The sequence below is a fragment of the Saccopteryx leptura genome, chromosome 1 (genome assembly GCF_036850995.1).
Source record: "Saccopteryx leptura isolate mSacLep1 chromosome 1, mSacLep1_pri_phased_curated, whole genome shotgun sequence".
NCBI classification, from domain to species: domain Eukaryota; kingdom Metazoa; phylum Chordata; class Mammalia; order Chiroptera; family Emballonuridae; genus Saccopteryx; species Saccopteryx leptura.
In genome coordinates this window covers 28,607,216-28,626,057 of record NC_089503.1, presented here as the reverse complement: position 1 = coordinate 28,626,057, position 18,842 = coordinate 28,607,216, and the positions used below count along the sequence as shown (strand labels likewise).

At 47.6% G+C, this 18,842-nt stretch overlaps 1 protein-coding gene across 5 annotated transcripts in view; it reads left to right on the top strand.

The window, feature by feature from the left end:
- KIAA1549L (KIAA1549 like) overlaps positions 1-18,558 on the top strand; it is a 286,634-nt gene extending 268,076 nt beyond the window's left edge. For all 5 annotated transcript variants that reach the window (XM_066363574.1, XM_066363557.1, XM_066363547.1 and 2 more), the window contains 4 exons: positions 6,015-6,112; positions 8,310-8,458; positions 10,509-10,660; positions 12,340-18,558. In XM_066363574.1, the coding sequence (XP_066219671.1) occupies positions 6,015-6,112; positions 8,310-8,458; positions 10,509-10,660; positions 12,340-12,621 (681 nt within the window). In that variant the 3' untranslated portion in view covers positions 12,622-18,558. The remainder of the gene's footprint in view (positions 1-6,014; positions 6,113-8,309; positions 8,459-10,508; positions 10,661-12,339) is intronic.
- The last annotated feature ends 284 nt before the right edge of the window (positions 18,559-18,842 follow it).

Below are 18,842 nucleotides of genomic sequence, written 5' to 3'. Positions count from 1 at the left end.
GTCCTGGGATTTCTTTCCCCTCAGCCCAGAGTAGAATGGTTCTCGCCGCCAGCTCAGTGACCATAGCCAGTGACGACAGCCCTGAGCCTCAGATCCCTACGTCATAAAATGGTGATGACGAGAGGGCTGCAGGGAGGAGGAAATCCATGTGAAATGCTTAGTACAGTCCTGGCACTTAGCAGGCATCCAGTACTTGTTTGCTGATATTAATGAAAGTGCTTTCTATGGTGCCTGGCACATCGAATTACTTGATAAATGGTAGTCATTAATATAAAAATATCCTCTCCTTTTCATTGGGCTTCACTAGTTATATCGCTTTCCCTCAACAGTTCTGGGGCTATATCTTCTTTCATTCTGTGAAATTCCTTTCAGAGCATGTTCTAAGTGCCCCTTCTCAGAGTCCCAGAGAAACTGTGCTTATGTTTAAAGATGGTTCTCATAAACAACTGGACGCCTCGGGCTGGAGACTGGACTCCAGGCATCATGAAGAGATCTGGGTTTCAGAGAGGAAATCTTTACAACCAGGATGAGTCTTTGAACCAGTGACAGGCAAGAAGATTCCACAACCCACATCCGTTGTGCCTTGATTTAACAAAACCACCAAAAAATTTCATGGTGGGACATATAAAAACTTAGATGGTTCTATTTGTCATAATTTGGGGTGGCAGTTGTACCAAGAAGGGCAAAAATATCAGCAGGATATACGTTAAAAATGAGGTCACCGCCTAACCAGGTGGTGGCGCAGTGAATGGAGCGTCGGACTGGGTTGTGGAGGACCCAGGTTCGAGACCCCGAGGTTGCCAGCTTGAGCGTGAGCTGATCTGGTTTGAGCAAGGCTCACCGGCTTGAGCCCAAGGTCGCTGGCTTGAGCAAGGGGTCACTCGGTCTGCTGTAGCCCCCCGGTCAAAGCACATATGAGAAATCAATCAATGAACAACTTAGGAACCGCAACGAAGAATTGATGTTTCTCATCTCTCTCCCTTCCTGTCTGTCTGTTCCTCTCTGTCCTTCTCTCTGACTCTCTCTGTCTCTTCCACAGGGAAGAAAAAAATGAGGTCACCAAAAAATAGAAAAGACTTGGGAAATGACACAACAGGGAGAGGGGCCATCCAACCAGAGCAGCATCAAAGGCGGTCCTTTGTTATTCAGTTCTCCATTCTCTGCTAACATCACACGTGGCCCCTATTTTCCTGAAAGGAGAAAATAGCTGACAATATATAGTAGAAATGGTGGTTCTCAACCTAGGTTCTTGTCAAGCCCCCTTGTGCTATAATAATGAGGAGACCAATAGGAGAGGTGGCAATTTAGAATGAGAACTATGATTATTTTCCTGCTTCCCAAAAGGAAGCGCTTTGAGCTCTGCCAGAAGATAATTGGAGGCTGGCGGTTTTAAATGCACGAGGCCATGCTGGTGGCATTTATGTCATGAAAAAGATTACTGCTGGCAGCTTGGGGTTTCTGCACTGCGTTTTAGGAGACTCTTGATTATCTTATTAAACCTGTGAAGATTGGACTTGATACCTAATGACCCATCAGGTTTTGCTAGCGGCCATAAAAGGTCTGTGAGAGTGGAGTGGAACATCCTACAGCCTTCCTGTTGGTGTCTGAGTGGGGCGTTCCAGGAAAGGCAGCCGGCCAAGACCTCTTCCTTCTACCGTTACTGGAGGCTTTACTCTGGAACGAATATATTCATAATAACAATAACAACAGTTGCTACCTATGGAGCTTCCTGTGTGCCTGATGCTAAGCTAAGTGCTGGGTAGATGTTATCTCTTATTGTCTAACAACCACCCAATGGGGTCAGTATTACTCTCCCTGTGTACTCAGTGAGGACACTGAGGCTTCGAGAAGCAAAGACACTTGCCCGTGGTTACACAACTATCAAAAGAGAAACGGGGCTTGGGACCTTGAGCTATCTCACTTCAGAGCCCACGCTCTTTCCACCCCCCGGGCCAGGCTCGCCATGGGGATGTCCTCCAGGCTCTGAGGACAGCTCGAATCTCCAGGACATCAGTGCGATCTTCTCATAAGGGAGTTTGAGGGGATTTTGTCTGTTTCTATCATGGCCCCCATGTAAGGAAGATACGTCTGTTAGGATGAAATTGAGAATTTTACATTCTTTATTTTTCTCCTTTCCCCTCAAAAATAAAACAAAATAAAAAGATTCCTCTCTAAACCTTTGCTAATGATGAAATAGGCAGGCATATCAGGTATGAGTTTCCATCCACTACGTTGAAGAATTATTACATTTCTCAGGTCTGACCAGTGGTGGTGCAGTGAGTGGAGCATCAGCTTGGGACACTGAGGCCCCAGGTTTGAAACCCCGAGGTCGCCAGCTTGAGCACAGGCTCACTAGCTTGAGTGTGGGGCTGCCAGCTTGAGCGTGGGATCATCGACAGGATCCCATGGTCACTGACTTGAGCCCAGTGGTCACTGGCTTGGAACCTAAGGTCACTGGGTTGAGCAAGGGGTCACTAGCTTACTAGAGCCACCCTCCCCCCAAACCCTATCAATGTATGTATGAGAAACAATCAATGAACAAATAAAGTTCCCCAACTATAAGTTGATGCTTCTCATCTCTCTCCCATTCTCTCTCTCTCTAAAAAAATAAAAATAAAATAATGTTACATTTCTTGTGTTTTTCCAAATCAAAGTTGAATCTGTTCTGAGTTCCCATCTGTCCAGGTAGATGGGGAATTCAATCAGTTTTAATTAAGCTTCCTTCATCTCTGGTTATACCAAAGTCATTGGCGGTTTGATGAAGTTAGATCACTGGGTAGGGTCTACCCCAGGCACTGTTCGTGGGGCATGGTCCATCTCTGCAGTCACTGAAGGTGGGTCACTCTGTCATACCCGGGCCAGTCTGAGCGGGGATCTTTGCCTTTGTACTGCTCTGAGAAATTCTTTTTGAAAACTGAGTACCTAACATCTGGCAAATACATGCCCCTCTAAGTGTAGAATCATCATTCGAGTGAGTAAAAACCTTAGTTTATACAGGAAGGCTGCATGGGAAGAGAGAGGAAGGGAAGAGAGGAAGTCTGGAGAATACTTAGTTCAGCCCACACTCTCAGGTGTGTAAGACATATAACTTTCTGCATTTTTATATAATCTTCTCCACATGCCAGAACTTCAACCTCAGTCCTTTCAGGGTCTCCCGCCATATCCCTGGGTTAAGCTTGTTTGTGGGGGGACCTACAGAGCCCTCTACCATGCCACCCTTAACTCAGACGGCCCTTCGCTGAGACAGTGTTCTTAATTGGCTGCGTGGTTTTGGACGAGTTAGTTTACCTCTCTGAGGTTCAGTGCCCTTTCTGTTAAGGTAAGGGGTGTGGTTTCAGTGCCTGCTGTGTTCTTCCCAGCTCGAGCCTTCTATGATTCCCAAGGCCTTGAAAGCCCCAGATAGTGTTCGCTCGGTAGCTCGTGGTGAACTGACAGAGCTACCAGGATGTGAAGTTATCTATAGCTCCCTGTGGACTTGCTCTGCCTAGGGCAGTATTCCCTGGTCGGCACAAGCAGTGGAAGAGGCACCATGCAGCAGAACCCCGTGTTCTTAACGGGTATGGAAGATTGGCACACCCACTCTGAACTGGACAAGGACCGCCAATGAGGGCAGGTTGGCATTGGCACGTCAGTCCTCCTTCCCCCTCCAAGGAGAAGCCTGAGACCCTCCGATCTGCCTCCCGCCGCAGCCCCCTGTGGCTGTTACCCCTGTAATGCCACCCTTGAAGCTGGGTGGATGCACATGCACAGGAGGGACCAACACACGGTGGGTCTCCCCTGGGCTCACTTACCGCCGGGATGGCTAGAGGGCTTGGTCCTGACCCATGTCCCGCCTACCTCCCCAGGGACGTCAGGACTGAAACTCAGAGCAGGCTCTGCCCACCTTCTTCCTTTCTACTTTACTACCAAGCTTCCCACCCCAGGGTGTCCTACCCTGATCCTACCCAGGCTCCTTCCACCTCAAAGACCTGAGGCCTGTTTACAGAGGCTGCCTTCAGTTCTGAGTCTCTGAACTGCTTTTCAGCCAGAGGGCCAGATCCCAAAAGATGGTGTCCTTGGTCACCAAGCTGGGCCACGTGCAACTGGGAATTTGGAGCCGGGCAAGAGTTTTGAGTAATAGCTTCCAAGGGGATCCCAGTCACCAAGCAGCCAGTAGGGAGCCAGGTTCAAATACATTAGAAGGGAAGCCAGAATTAGAAGCCAGGAGGACTTTGAACCATGGGGAACCTGCACGGGGGACAGAGGACACTGTTGGGCAGAGGACTCAGGTTGCCTCTACTTTTTATGGGGCCCCTGCAGCTCCCCTGGGGCCCTGAGGATACAGCCCAAAGGGGTTCTGACCTCCTCTGCAGTCTTGCTTTCTACCTGGAAAAATCTTCCAAAGAAGGGAATTCCGTTGGTACTTGTCAAAAAGTTCAGAACTTGTAACCAGTTCTTTTGGTGAACCGCTATAGGACAGCCATGGGCATAGACAGCTTTCTCTTGGCTGGAAACTATTGACTAGAGAATAAGCCTTCCAAGAACCAGGGACAAAAATAGGTTGTCTGTCTCCTCTACTGATTGTGAAAGGACAGAAGAGAGAAGAGGGATTGTAAACCCCTTTCTCTATTTTGGGAAAGGTATGTCCTTACGTACCTTCATTGATAATAATGGAATACAAAGATGGAAGGACATTCAGGACAATGCTTTTCAAATTCTCAGCAAAACTGTAGGGTTCAGGGAAGTCCTTGGGATGTCATCATGCAGTTAAGTGAAGGGCCAAATTTACTGGGTACACACACACACACACACACACACACACACACACACACACACACCTCAGCAAACTAAAATAAAACCAAGAGCTAAAACCAGAGCTGGAAACAGTGAGTGGTAAGCAAGTACGAAAGGGGGCGGGGCTCCTTGAGATTTGCCTTACATCTTGCAGTTCCCACCATGCTTAACAGGCATGTTTTATGCAGGGTCTCGTTGTTCTTTACGGGGTCGGCCCTGACGAGTATGTAGTGCGCCATAATGCTAGAGGGAAAGGACTCATTCACTTTTTAAAATTCTGCTTATGGAGTCCATCTACTGCTGCTTTTTGTCCTGATGCCTTCCGTTTTAAAGTCTTGTGACCTCGGTCCTCAAGAGATCTGGCAGCCATGATACCTAAGGAAAGGGATGGATGAGACGCAAGTGCCCCTTTGTCTTCCCAGAGAGCATGTCTAGATTTCCTCTTGCTACGAAGGCTGTGGCCTGGCTCTCTGATCCTGTCTGTCACTGACCATTGTTCTCTCATCCCCTCGAGTGTTGATTGAAGTCTTCACTTTCATGACAGTTCCCATCCTTTTTCTATGAGTGAGCTTTATAGATTGCAAAATACTTACACAGTCACTGACTTGCCTGATCTTTGCAGTACACCTCTGAGCAAGGCACCTCTGCTCCATTTCAGAAGAGGACACTGGGCCCCGGAGGGGTCACCCGACGTGCTTAGCGATGTACAGTCTATTCATCAGCAGACCAGGCCCTCCACCCGGACCTCCTGATTCTGAAACCCATCGCTTTCCCCCATTAAACCTTACTTCCATGAGTGAGAAAGGAAAACACAGTCAGTGGTTCATTCATTCATTCATCAAATATTTATTACTCATCTTTGATACACCAGTTCTTGTTCCAGGCGCGTGGATACAGCTGGCAACCAAGTCCCTGTCCTCAGTACAGTCCAGGTGGTGGCAGATAATAAATAAACAAGCAATATTAAAAGCACACCAGGGAGAAGGAACAGCATGTACAAAAGCCCAGGCGCGAAAGAATTGGCATATTCAATTCTCAAGAACACCGAGAACAATTGAAAGACTCCATGACCGCCATGGTCCAAGCAGAGGGGAGAGTTGTAGGAGATGAGATAGAAGGGAGGTTTGGCAACATGTTAAGGACGACCTAAAGGGAAAGGCTGAGGAAGGAAGGAAAACCTGCCCCTTGGAAATTTGCTTCCCTTTTGAATAAGAAGACCTCTTTGCTTGTCTCTTCCACAGGCCTACAGGTTTTCCCAGCTTCCTGAGATGGTCATGGGCTCTCCCCCTCCGCCTGTACCTCCCCGGACTGGCCCCGTGGCTGTCGCTTCTCTCAGGCGGTAAAACATCCCTTTCTTTGCTCTGTTGGAAATATTCGGAAAGATTTCGGTCCTGTCAGGTCCCCTGACCCGACAGACTTCCTTCGTGCCATGCCCATCTCGGGTGCGTCGCCCGTCCAGACAGCCGTGTGCCTGGGGCACGCAGAGCACCAGGAAGGAAGTGGTGGCCATAGAGGGGTAACCGGCTTTCTTGTCATTGCAAAGGAAAGTCCGATAGAACCCACAGTTGAAGAAACCCAGTGCCAACTGCCCCGTACCCTGAAAGCCCCATCTTTGAGCTTGAACATCTGAAAATGACTCCAGCTTCGGCTACCACAACAGCTGCCCCAAGTCTGGGTGCCTCCAGAAGTCCTTTTGTTATTAGGGGCAGTGTCCGAGAGGCCAGGGAGCTGTGTGTCTCAGCACCCACCCCCACTCGTGACTTCCACGAGGGAGGGGCTGAAAACACATGAACTCAGCTATGTCATTGGGAATCATATGACCAGCATTCTCTTTGCTCTGTAATATAAAAAACACATTTTTTTTTTTATCAAGATAGGCAGGAACCACAAAGGCCATGAGCCCTGGAGAGGTTGAAATAGTCATCCTGTCCAGGACTGGTAGAAACAGCTGGTCCCAGGGGTACGTACAGGCCACTGCCCTCGCCTTCCTGCCCCAGCCTCCCCACAACACACTAGTCACACCCTGTCTGTGGAGCACAGGCTTGAATTTTGTGAAAACAGTGAAGAAAAATGACTTCCCCTCAGATAAACCCCACCCTTATTTCCAGCAGTTTAGAATACTCAGCTGTGTGTAGATATCACCCCTTGGCCCAGCCAAGCTCAGGGTGGGGTGAGAAGCAGCGGAACGGGGTTCTATCTAACTTGCCAACCTGCTGTGTAACCCCAGGCAAGCTGCTTCACCTTTCTGGTCCCTGGGCCCTTCCTTGTAAAATGAGGGCAGTATCCAAATGATCTCAGAGGCTCTGGGACTCCTCAAAGGGGACCGAGCATATGGCGCAGAACCCAGGAATCCTCCTGGGAAGGGTTTTCTGAAGAATTCGCAGGTGCTGGGAACAGTGCGAGGGAAGCCAGAGCTGTGGGAGTGAACAGGCCAGCGGAGGTGGGAGGGAGGGAGAAAGCAAGGGAGACCCCCACTGCCCAGTCTCCAGCACACCCCCCTCCCTGGGGAACAGTGCAGGGCCTCTCACTCTCTCCTGAGGCTTCTGCTGAGAGGGGCTCACACCCACCATTTGTGGTAGGTTTGCCCAAGGCCAACATCTGTTTCATTTCTTCTCTCAACCAGCGGTCTCCTCCCATGTCCTTCCGCACTGTCTTCCCTCCTGGTCAAATATCAGGGGGTTACTGGCCTCTGGACAAGCCCAGAGGTTAAGAGCAGGGAGGAACCTTGGAGATGGCGTCATCCACCCCTCTCGGAAACAGTGGCTCAGAGAAGGAAGGAAGCAGGAACCCAGGCCCTGCCTCCCCACCCAGCTCCTTTGCTGGGGCTCTGCTCTGCTCCTAAGCGGTAGCCGGTGTAATTTTAGGGCAGCCCGGAGTCTGTGGAAGGGGAGAGAGAGCCGGTGACTAAAACACCTTTTATAATCATGGGAGAGGCGCGGCTGAGCCCGGCTGCCCTCTTCTTCTGTGGCTTTCTGAGCACTAAGTGGAAATATGATGTGTTAAATGGGCCAGATTCTCTGCTTGCCTGGGACAAGAAAAAAACAACAAAAAAACAAGTATCATTCATAATGCCCAGGAAGTACTAAAGTGCTTCTACGCTCCTGTGCCTGGAGCTTCCCAGAGTCCTGGGCTCCTAGCTTCCTGCCTGCAACTACTCCTGCCAGGCCCGAGTCACCATCTGGTGTCAGCAGGGGGAGCCTTCTCATTGGCTGCTGCTGTCATCATCTCCCAGGTCCACCATCCCCAGCTAATACCCAGCTCTAATTGTTTGGCTTAATTTTACGTGGAAATTAAGTATGATACTCCTCAGAGACACAAGAGCTACCTTCAGGGGGGCACTGACCTTGACTATCCAAAAATGTTTCCAGCTTGAGCCCCCACGATGGCTGTTACCAGTCTGGGTGTATGGGCCGCATTTATTATTTGGGGGCAAATCCAGGCCGGAGAACCCCGCCCACGTGGGGCCTGGAGGCTCCTCCAGTTCCCTAAGGTTTGGGTCCCGGGAAGCAGCTAACGTAGCCCCTCTGCCCGCCCAGGTCCACCTCGGACATGGGCAGCAAGACCAGGATGGCCGAGTCCACCGGCCCCGAGGCGGCCCAGCTGCACGACAGCGCCTCCTTCGCACAGGTGTCCAGAGGTCCGGTGTCTGTGTCGCAGCTGGATCAGTCGGCTTTAAATTACTCAGGTGGGTAAGAGGAACAAGCCTGCAAAATGCCCGCTCGGCCCGGCGCCATCTGCGCCCTCCTCAAGCCACACTCCCCTTCTACCTGCCGCCCTCAGGAAGCCAAGCTACTGTTTCTAGAGAACTAGTGCTTTTATTTCTTTTTTAAAAAGTTCTGAAATATGACACAATATATTTTTTTTTTTTTCCTGAAGCTGGAAACGGGGAGGCAGTCAGACAGACTCCCGCATGAGCCTGACCGGGATCCACCCGGCATGCCCACCAGGGGGCGATGCTCTGCCCATCCGGGGCGTCACTCTGTCGCGACCAGAGCCACTCTAGCGCCTGGGGCAGAGGCCAAGGAGCCATCCCCAGCGCCCGGGCCATCTTTTGCTCCAGTGGAGCCTCGGCTGCGGGAGGGGAAGAGAGAGACAGAGAGGAAGGAGAGGGGGAGGGGTGGAGAAGCAGATGGGCGCCTCTCCTGTGTGCCCTGGCTGGGAATCGAACCTGGGACTTCCGCACGCCAGGCCGACGCTCTACCACTGAGCCAACCGGCCAGGGCCATGACACAATATTAAGATACGTTAGTCAGGTATATGTTAACATTTTGCCAGATTTCAGGGTCTTTAAAAATTACATTTTTTTTTCTTTTTTTTTTTTTTTTTTTCATTTTTCCGAAGCTGGAAACAGGAAGGCAGTCAGACAGACTCCCGCATGCGCCAGACCGGGATCCACCCGGCATGCCCACCAGGGGGCGATGTCCTGCCCCTCCGGGGCGTCCAGAGCCATTCTAGCGCCTGAGGCAGAGGCCACAGAGCCATCCCCAGCGCCCGGGCCATCTTTGCTCCAATGGAGCCTCGGCTGCGGGAGGGGAAGAGAGAGACAGAGAGGAAGGAGAGGGGGAGGGGTGGAGAAGCAAATGGGCGCCTCTCCTGTGTGCCCTGGCCGAGATCATATTTTTTAATACAACTATGTTCCCCCATCTCATCCCCCTTCTCCCCAGAGGTAATCACAGTCCTAAGTCTTGGGCGGTAAGGTTTGCTACATATGTATGTATATTCAACAGCATAAATATTAGCAATTTTAAACCTTTTTTTATCTCATGGCACACATAAATTAATCACTAAAATTTTGTGACACACTAAGTTATATATTATATTTTCTGCCAATCTGGTAAAAAAAATAGGTATAATTTTGATTCATTTACATCGGACAATCTAAGGGAAAAGAGGTCAGTGCCCCTGATTAAATAGTCAGGTATTGCATGTTTTAAAACTTTTTGCAACACATCAGTTGTAAACCGCTAGTATATATTCATGCTTTATATATTTTACTTCTACATAAATGATACCGAGCTATACATTTCCTTTTGCACTCTGTATCCTTTGCTCAACATCGTTTTCAAGATTTCTCCAGGTTGCTGGATACATACAGGTCTAGTTCATTCATTTAAACTGCCTTGTGGTATTCTGTTATATAATATGCCACAGTTTATCCTTACCCCAGTGAGGGACATATTGGTTGTTTCCAATTTTTCATCATTACAAACAGCTCTGAAATGAACATGGAGGTCTGTACTTGCCCTGATTGGTTTGTAAGTTTATTCAAACCTCACCTTTTAGGCTAAAGCTAATAAGCACCCAATTGTCAACACTTATTAAAGCATTCGCTGTGTCCAGAAGGTTCACCAGTGGAATTACTCTTTTTAGTTTCTTTTCTTGACTCTTTAAGAAGCCCCATCCTCCTGGTGGAAGGAAAAGCCCCGGACACCGAGTTGTCCTTTGCTGTTATCAGCAGGTCTGAAGTGTTGGGATGGGGCTAGGGAGCTGGTGAGGCCTCAGTGAGGGGAGCTGAAAGTTTCAGTTTTCTAGAAAGACAGGTCTGAATCTTAACAGATCATGCCTTTTATACTAACTGGGCAGGTGAAGTAGGCTGAGGCTGCAAGTGGAGGTCTGCAACACAACCCCCCCCCCCCCCCCGTTACCAACTCCCCAATCCTAGCCTGTGCAAATGTCAGCCAAGCGGGAGGGGTGCTGGCCTAATCTCTCCCATCCATCTCCTTCCTCCACGCCAGGTAATACGGTGCCGGCCGTGTTCGCCATCCCGGCTGCCAACAGACCAGGCTTCACCGGCTACTTCATCCCCACACCTCCCTCGTCCTACAGGAACCAGGCATGGATGTCCTACGCAGGAGAGAACGAGCTTCCGAGCCAGTGGGCCGATTCGGTGAGACCCTTGTTGACTCCCTCACAACATGAACTGCTTGACCCCTGTCAGGGAGGAAATGGGTGAGAGGTTGAGACTGAGTGTTTTGTTATCTCAGCCCCCCTTCCACCAACCAGGTGGCTTTAAGCCATTTTAAAGGAGATGTGTGGTATGATGAGTTGGCCTTTGACAGGGGAACTTGGTACCTGCCAGTTTCTACCTCTTCCTAGCAGAGCAGCCTTCATTAAATACATTCTTACAATAACTACCTTTTGGGGAGTATTTTCTATGTGCTGGATGCCATGGTAGATAATTTATTTATATGATCTTATTTAATCTTCACAACCGTCCTATCAGATAGGTATTATTATTCTCATGATGCATCCCATTTTGCTGATGAGGAAATAGGCCTACTCTAAAGCCACAGATATTTTGTAAGGCACCGTGGCCAGAATTCAAAACTACATCTGTCTGGCTCCAAAGCCTTTTTAAAATTGTTCCTTTTAGCTTTAAAATTCTGTAAAAAAAAAAAAAATTTAGACGAAATACCAGAAAATGAAGTGTTAGAAACTCAAGACTGAATTACTTTGCATATACCTCCCGAAGCTCTCTGCCTGACTTTCAGCTGAGGACTGTCTTGCCATCGTCCCCTGGTTTTTTCTGTCTTTACAGCTAGGATTATATGGCACAGTGGGCCTGGTCTCACCCGGACCAAGGAGGGGCAGCAACTAGGTGAATGTGGATATTCACTCCCAAGCCTGTCTTTGCGTCACCTGTCAAGGGCTGCTAAAGGCAGCACGCAAACAAACAATCAAACCCAAGGGCGGGGGGACCCCAGCATATCAATGCCCCACTGCCTGTGTAAGATCATCCACGGGCCGCTGTCACTCCAAGCTGACCCTGAGGGCCCCCAGAGGCCCCCTGAGGGCCCCCTAACGTGTATGTCACGTTAGGGTTTGGTCTCGGCATTTGAAATCCAGGGCCTGGCTCGCCTTTCTCGCTGTCTAAACTCCTGGGCTCCATACTGTCCACCATTACAGGGTTCAACTGAACCTCAGTGTTGGTGTTTATTCTGATTGTAGTGATATCCCGTCTAAATGATGTCATCCGGGATGTTCTTCCACATATATTCATTTTTCTGATGACCAAAGCTAAAATATTTAAAAATACATGCCATTCTGCATTTTAAAAATTCTGGAATGAATTCTATCCTCCCTCTTTAAAAGGGGAATAGAATTTAATTTGTCTGTAGCAATTGATTTGGCATCATTATTATGCCTCATCGTACTAAAATGGCATTGTAAGTTGGGCCTCCAGTGGTTTGTAGGATTACTGCCCCAACAGAGATCTCTATAAAGTACATGTTCAGTAATTTTTGAGTTATAGCACATCTATTTTTATTTTTATTTATTTATTTATTTTTTTGCTGGATTCTGTTTATATTAAAAAGGTAGCCAGGTAGATTCAGATGCAGACTCAGGTACATTCTCACCGGCCTATCCAGTGGGTTCAAATGACCTATTTTCTAATCGATCTGATTCCAGCCTTTGCATCTGTACAAGGGTACCTGGTCTTCATTTTCCTTTGGATCTCTTTCCTTTTCCTCAATCCCCTCCTGCTTCCAGTAGCAAGTGTCTCCTGTGACTTGAGCCCCCTTCCTAATGCCAGGCCCCTCCCCTCTCTCCCGGCGTCCTCTGCAGGTCCCGCTCCCAGGGTACATCGAGGCCTACCCCCGGTCACGGTATCAGCAGAACTCTCCCTCCAGGCTCCCTCGCCAGTACAGCCAGCCGGGCAGTTTGCACCCCAGTTTGGAGCAGGCCCCTGTGCCCTCCACGGCGGCCTCCCAGCAGAGCCTGGCAGAGAACGACCCGTCCGACACACCCCTGACCAACATCTCCACAGCAGCCCTGGTGAAGGCCATCCGGGAAGAGGTGGCCAAGCTGGCCAAGAAACAGACGGACATGTTTGAGTTCCAGGTCTAAGGCCTTAGACCGTGGGGCTTCTACACTCTGAGGAGACAGGCTTCAGATGTCTCTAGCCTACTGTGTTGGGACTTGAGGCACAGACGGGGTGAGTTTTCCTCATCCTTAGTTTCTGAAAAGATGAACCATGGGGCTTCTTGGGAAGCAGGGGGAACTCTTGAATGACTTGGATTCTCGGCTTATTCAACTGATTGTATAAGTCAACAGGTCCCTGCTTGGGATCGTGTGTTGGATATTCTTATCTCAAATGTTTGAACTGTGGTTGTATTTCCTTATGGAACGTTAGTGAGAGACACTAGCTAATCTACAGATTTCCGTCCAATGCACATTTCAATGAGTCACCGGAACGTGGAGAACGTGGTTCTGTCTTCGGTGACCCCTGCATGTTAACTCTGTGTCTGTGTTAAAGGCAATGCAGGTGTGTGATTGAGCACCAGACCGTACTCTCTCTCATTCAGCCATGACTATAATCGTTCAAATCACCTCCAGTCTGTAAAGGAGACACTGACTCCAGCCAAGAAACTTGAATCCTCTTTCTTTTCAAGATTCATATTCAAAGTCAGATGCATCCAGATGCTAATCAGTGCTGTCAATGACTCTACCTATAAATAGTTCTGATGCCCCCCCCCCCCAACTAATTAAACAAAGGCCAAGAAAGAGAAAAGAGAGAGAACAGTTGATTGTGTAGACAGGTTTTTGGAAAGGTGTTATTTTGGAACTAGACTACCCTGCAAGTTGGGATCTTACTGCAAGAGAAGTGGTGCTAAGAGCTTTTAGGATCCTACAAAAGAACAGTTCTTGGTGGAGCTTTTTCTTTGCCCTGTAATGAAGGTGGCCTGAGAACGAAGCTTCTCTCTCTTTGGGGCTAACAGATGCATTGACTTTTACAAGAAAATCTCTGTCTCTTCAACAGTGATGTCCAACCTGGGCTGACACGTGATACCAAGGAACTAGTGATGGATGCCTGCTAGAAGCAGGAATAATGGATTCCCCTTCTCCCCAGCCTGCAGTCTCTGTTTATAGAAGCCTCTGAATGTAGAAAATCTCTTGATTTATGTTTAAATGTAAATAGCATTTTTAAAGTGTTGTATGAAGTTAGCCAGTCTCCTCCCTCCCCCACCCCTCTGGTTAATTGGCGCTGGAGGACATTGGTTGAAATGGCAGAGCTGCTGACCTTGTGAGGGTGATGTTGCAAATCACCTTCCCTTACCCCCGCCATGACGAGTTGGCCTCCAGAGCTCTGGGTAGATAGGGTCTCGCAGCCCTGAGGCACCTGCCGCAGACTGTCAGCGCAGAGCAAACAGCTGTGACTTCATGTGGCCTCACCAACGTTGGGAGCCACACGACGCTGAGGGCTCATTTCCTGTCTGTTGGAGAACGAGGTCCTGTCTGTCCTGCCTTCACCCAAGACCCATCTCGCTTCAGCTGTAACACAATGCCCATCTTTCCATTTTCTTCATGAGTTTCTTTGGTCTTTACTGAGAGAAGGTGGAAATTTAAAAGTTGAGAGAAGAGGAGGAGTGGAAACTGATTAGAATGGGAGACTCAAACTGTCAAAGCACAGACTTTTCAAAGAAGCTGTTTGTATTTCCCAATGGCAAGTTGCTCCTCCTGGGGCGTTCCGGAGGAGATGCGTCCTGGAATCCCCAAACAAGTCTCTTGTTCGGATGATAATAGATAGATAGTGTCTTTTGGTATGCTGGTTGATCTTTCATAGTGTTAGCTTTTTGTTACTTAAAAAAAATCAGCTATAAATAAAATGTATTTTTGTAATTTCCACGTGTATATATGGTATATTTCTACCAATGGCCAGTTGTTGTAATCCAAAACCTAAATCAGCTTGCAAAACACTGTGGACAGTGCAGGATTTTATCGACAGATTAACACAATGCCTAAGTCTATCCAAATTGGTATTCAATGCACTTGAATGATCAAAGAGCCAAAGAAACTCAGCCTTTCCATGCAAATGGTATGAGTCTGATAGTCAGCTACATTGTCCCGCCTTATCAATAATATTAATATTTCATCAGTGCAATGACATCAATCCAGTACTTTGTCTACTTGGTGAATGCCTGGAAATACTGTATGTGAGAATGAAGTTTTAAGACCTTAGTTTAATTAAAATATATGCACATGCTTTAAAGATCGTGTCCAAGCTTTGGATGTGCCAGTGACTTACAGAGAATGAGCCTACAGCTCCAGCTTGCTAAGAGGGTAGAGAAACAAATCATTGTGAATTTATAGAACCCGTGAAATCGGAGTGAGTCAACTGCGACAACTAAAAATGTAGCATGCTTAATCAGACACTCCCTTAAGCTAGACACTCCCCATTTAAGAAAGTATATGGAAGGAGAACCTTAAATTGAAAAGAGGTCAATCTGTTCATGTTTCCCACCCATGGGGAGACAGCTGCCTTTGTTTAATATTCAGTGACTAAGATGAGGTCTCTTCTCTGAAGAGTCACCTGACCTCATGGAGGTGACAGATAACTGGACAGCTTGCTCAGAGAAAAGGCAAATGGTCAAAAGTGCCTCGTGGAAGTTAAAATAGAGTTCCATGACAGCCCTGAGGCTTTGTGTTCCTCATGACCCTCCAGACAGTTGGAGAAGACACCAGGACCTTGGTGACCTTGGAGAAGGAAGCAAAGTCCAGAGAAGTGGAGTGACCTGCCCAAGGTTTCCAGCCCCAGCCTGCTGATTCATGATCCAACTTGCTTTCCATTTCACCATGCTGCCTGCACGCTTGTCTATGGTTTCTTGAACTAAGCTAAGAATTTGAAAAAAGTAGACAAGGGTCATAAGAGACATTCCCTACGTTCTTGTGAAGGAAAAAGATGATTGCCTATGTAAAGAACTTCAGACAAAGTGTATAAAGGACAATAAACATTTTTTGGAACATTTTTGATGTGAGTTTTCTGCATTCTGAAAAGAAATGCATTTCCTTTTTTTTTCTAGAGAGTGCCATCAAGGAAATGGTATTCTCAACTGCTGTTCAAGACTAGGGGTGTAGTCCTTTCCGAATGCCATGGGTCCAAACGGGCCATCAGGGAGGCCATGACAGCTTGTAATTGTGAGATAGCAGATTCCATGCTGTGTACTGGGGAGGCAATCTGGTGGTGCAGGACAAGTCTACTGTATGCCCTGGTACCTGTGATATCAGATGTCGGTGTTAACTGTGGAGCAGGAAGTTACCCCTTTCGTTGTGTGCTATGGACTGAATGTTGGTGCCCCTCCCCTATCAATTCATATGTTGACATCCTACCCCTCAATGTGATGGTATTAAGAAGCAGGGGCCATGGGAGGTACTTAAATCATGAGGTGGAACCCTCATGAACTGGATTAGTGCCCTTATGAAAGGCATCCCCCAGAGAGCTCTCAGGGGACTCCTCTGCCTCTGAAGATAAGAAGTTGATAGTCTGCAACCCAGAACAGGCTCTCACCAAATCCCTACCATGCTGGCACCCTGATCTGGATTTCCAGAACTGTGAGAAATGAATTTCTGTTTTATGTAAGCCACCCAGTCTGTGGTGCTCTGTTAGGGCAGCCTGAACTGACTGAAACAGGGTGGATTATGTGAGAATCAATTCTCTGGACCAGAAGAAGTTATATGGTACATTTATTGAATTAAGGACTCAGCAGAAGGGCTTATTTCTTAGCAATCTTGATGGAAAAATGGATAGGAAATTGTTAGATTTGTGATTAAAACAAACAAAAAAAACTTCCAAGATTACAGATGGAGGAGGAGAGGAACTTAAATATCCAACTAGAGGAAATACTTCTCTAGCAGGCAGAGATTAGGGAAATGGATCAAAAGATAAGCTGCTTTTTCCCCCTACATAACATACAGTCACTCAATGTTTAGTTACTAAAATGACAGATATTATCTTAAAAATTTGAGAACAAAATTTAAACTTAAACCCTTCCTTCTGCTGCACACCAGAAAATAGCTTGGACTTTCCTTACAAAATATAGCCAAACACTGTGAGGGAAAGACAGTAATTTAGCTTGGAGCAGTGACCAACCCTGATACAAGTAATAGAGATTAAATTCTGCCACTGAGACAATCTTAGATGTATCGCAGCTGAGGAATTTTGCAAGGACTAGAAACCCAATTCACACCTGCTAATTCACACTTTCAGAGGTTGACTGAAAGGTACAGGGTATAGGGTCATTTCATAGAAAAACAAAACAGCTCTCATATGGGAAAGGGATCTCATGGTCTCTCCTACTAGATTCATCTCTGTTTCTCTCTGCATATCTGCTCAGTCCTATTGCTTCCCTGGCCCCCTGGCTTTCTGTTTTCTCATTGGTGGGTTGCAGTTGAAAATCTACCCTTGGATCCACTCTACACAATCTTTCCTCTTTCATACCTTCCCTCTCTGACTACCAGCTCTGTGCCCCTAGGGCAAATTCTTGAGTCTGATTGATCCAGCTCCTCTGCCCATAGATCAGGAGATCCTGGGTTAAGTGTCCATCCAATCGGCTATAACCAAGGAGGCTGGATCATGTAATATGATCATGGACCCCTGGACCAGCCCTCTTAATGAGGGCTTTTGTTGGGGGGGCTAATAACCAGAGGAGGGAACATGAGTGGACAGGACCTTCAAAAGGAACCTGCTATGGACTGGAATTGACCAGTACTCCTGGATGCCGCCAGCAGGTAAGCAGTCCCAGCGGACACTGCCACAGACAGCGTCCTTGATTTGCGCATCAGTGAAAAGTGCATGAGCTTGAAACCTTGGCACACTGGCCAGAGCTGCCGCAGACACTTCCTACCCACCACTAGTGCTGTTCATACTGCTGCTGGGTCTAAAAGTGATTTCTGACCGAGGCCCAGTAAGCATAATGTCTTGCTCAGCAGACAATAAATACTTGTAAATTGAAATGCATGATCTCAGCTCAGGTGCTATTAACGTGGCTCACTGCCACACACTTGCATGGATGAGGAAACCCATGGGCCTCTCAACAGAGTCTTGTGAAACAAAATTGGTTTCAAAGGACATGGATATTCCTGTGGCCCTGCCCTTCCAAATATAATAAGGTAGTGTTCCTGAGAATTGAAATGCCTCCTGATTTCTCAAGGTGAACTGTGACAGAATACTAGCCTGTGGTAAGTGCTGACCTGTAGGGCATTTCTGGAAAGGAATATTTATGAAATAGAATGTACAGTGCCAGAAGCAAATTCTTTTAGAGGATATCAAGTTGCTTTGATTATGCAGGTCTCAAAAATGGGGAAATTTGGGATGTGCCAGAATTTGTCAGACCCACACTTTGGTGAAAGCCATTATCTAATGAAATTTGGAAATTGATTATTTTTATTCTGTAACCTTGGCCAGACTTTTGTAAACTGTGGAAGGACGCCATCAGTATATTTTATATAAATTAACCGTAGCCTCACCTTATTTTCTCCACATCTGATGTCTGAACTCACCCCCAACCAACATACAAAATGAGAGAAGGTTTGTAGCAAACAATCAGAGGAGTATCATTGGTCTGGGAATTTTGAAAAAGACAGAATAAATGGTCAAGGCCTTCGTCAACTCACTATAAACCAGTCTCTGATTCCCTGTCTGTGAAATGGGTATGACAACGTCAACACTTCCTACCTGTGGTGGTGGTTGTGAGGAGCATGTGGCATTATAGAAGTGAAAATACAATGTTATATTCTATAACATGAAAAAAGAAAGACGTTCCTAAGTTCGGAAGTGCCCACGAAAGCCGGCCTCACCTGGAGCTGCGTTTCGCTGCTGTTGTCTGTGATTTGAAGGAGATGTAAGTGTTTATACAGGAGCTTCTGGGTGGAAAACCCAGACTGGCGATTCCTTACCAACCACACGAGACACCTTGGGCGGAGACGAGTACTGAACAGGAGCTTTGACTGTAGCTGTTGTCATTTAAGGCTTTGCTTTCTAATTAACTTTGTACATCCTTGGCCTCTGCTGGGAACAGAGTGTTCTTATGCTGTCAGATTTTTTTATTGTAAAATAAAATGGCAAAGGCTTTCATACCCCAGAACCTGCCTGCTTCTCATTCTGCCTCCGCCAGATGGTAAGATGGAGTCCCCTCCACAACCCAGCTGCCCAGCGGGGCCTGCTGAGTGTTGGTAAAGACACTCTCAGGCTTGGCAGGCCCCGTGTGGTCTCAGAAGCCATCCTAGCCTGGAGCATGTGCCGACTGGCCACAAAGAGGTCACTCCTGGCTATTCACAGGTCCCAGAGAAGC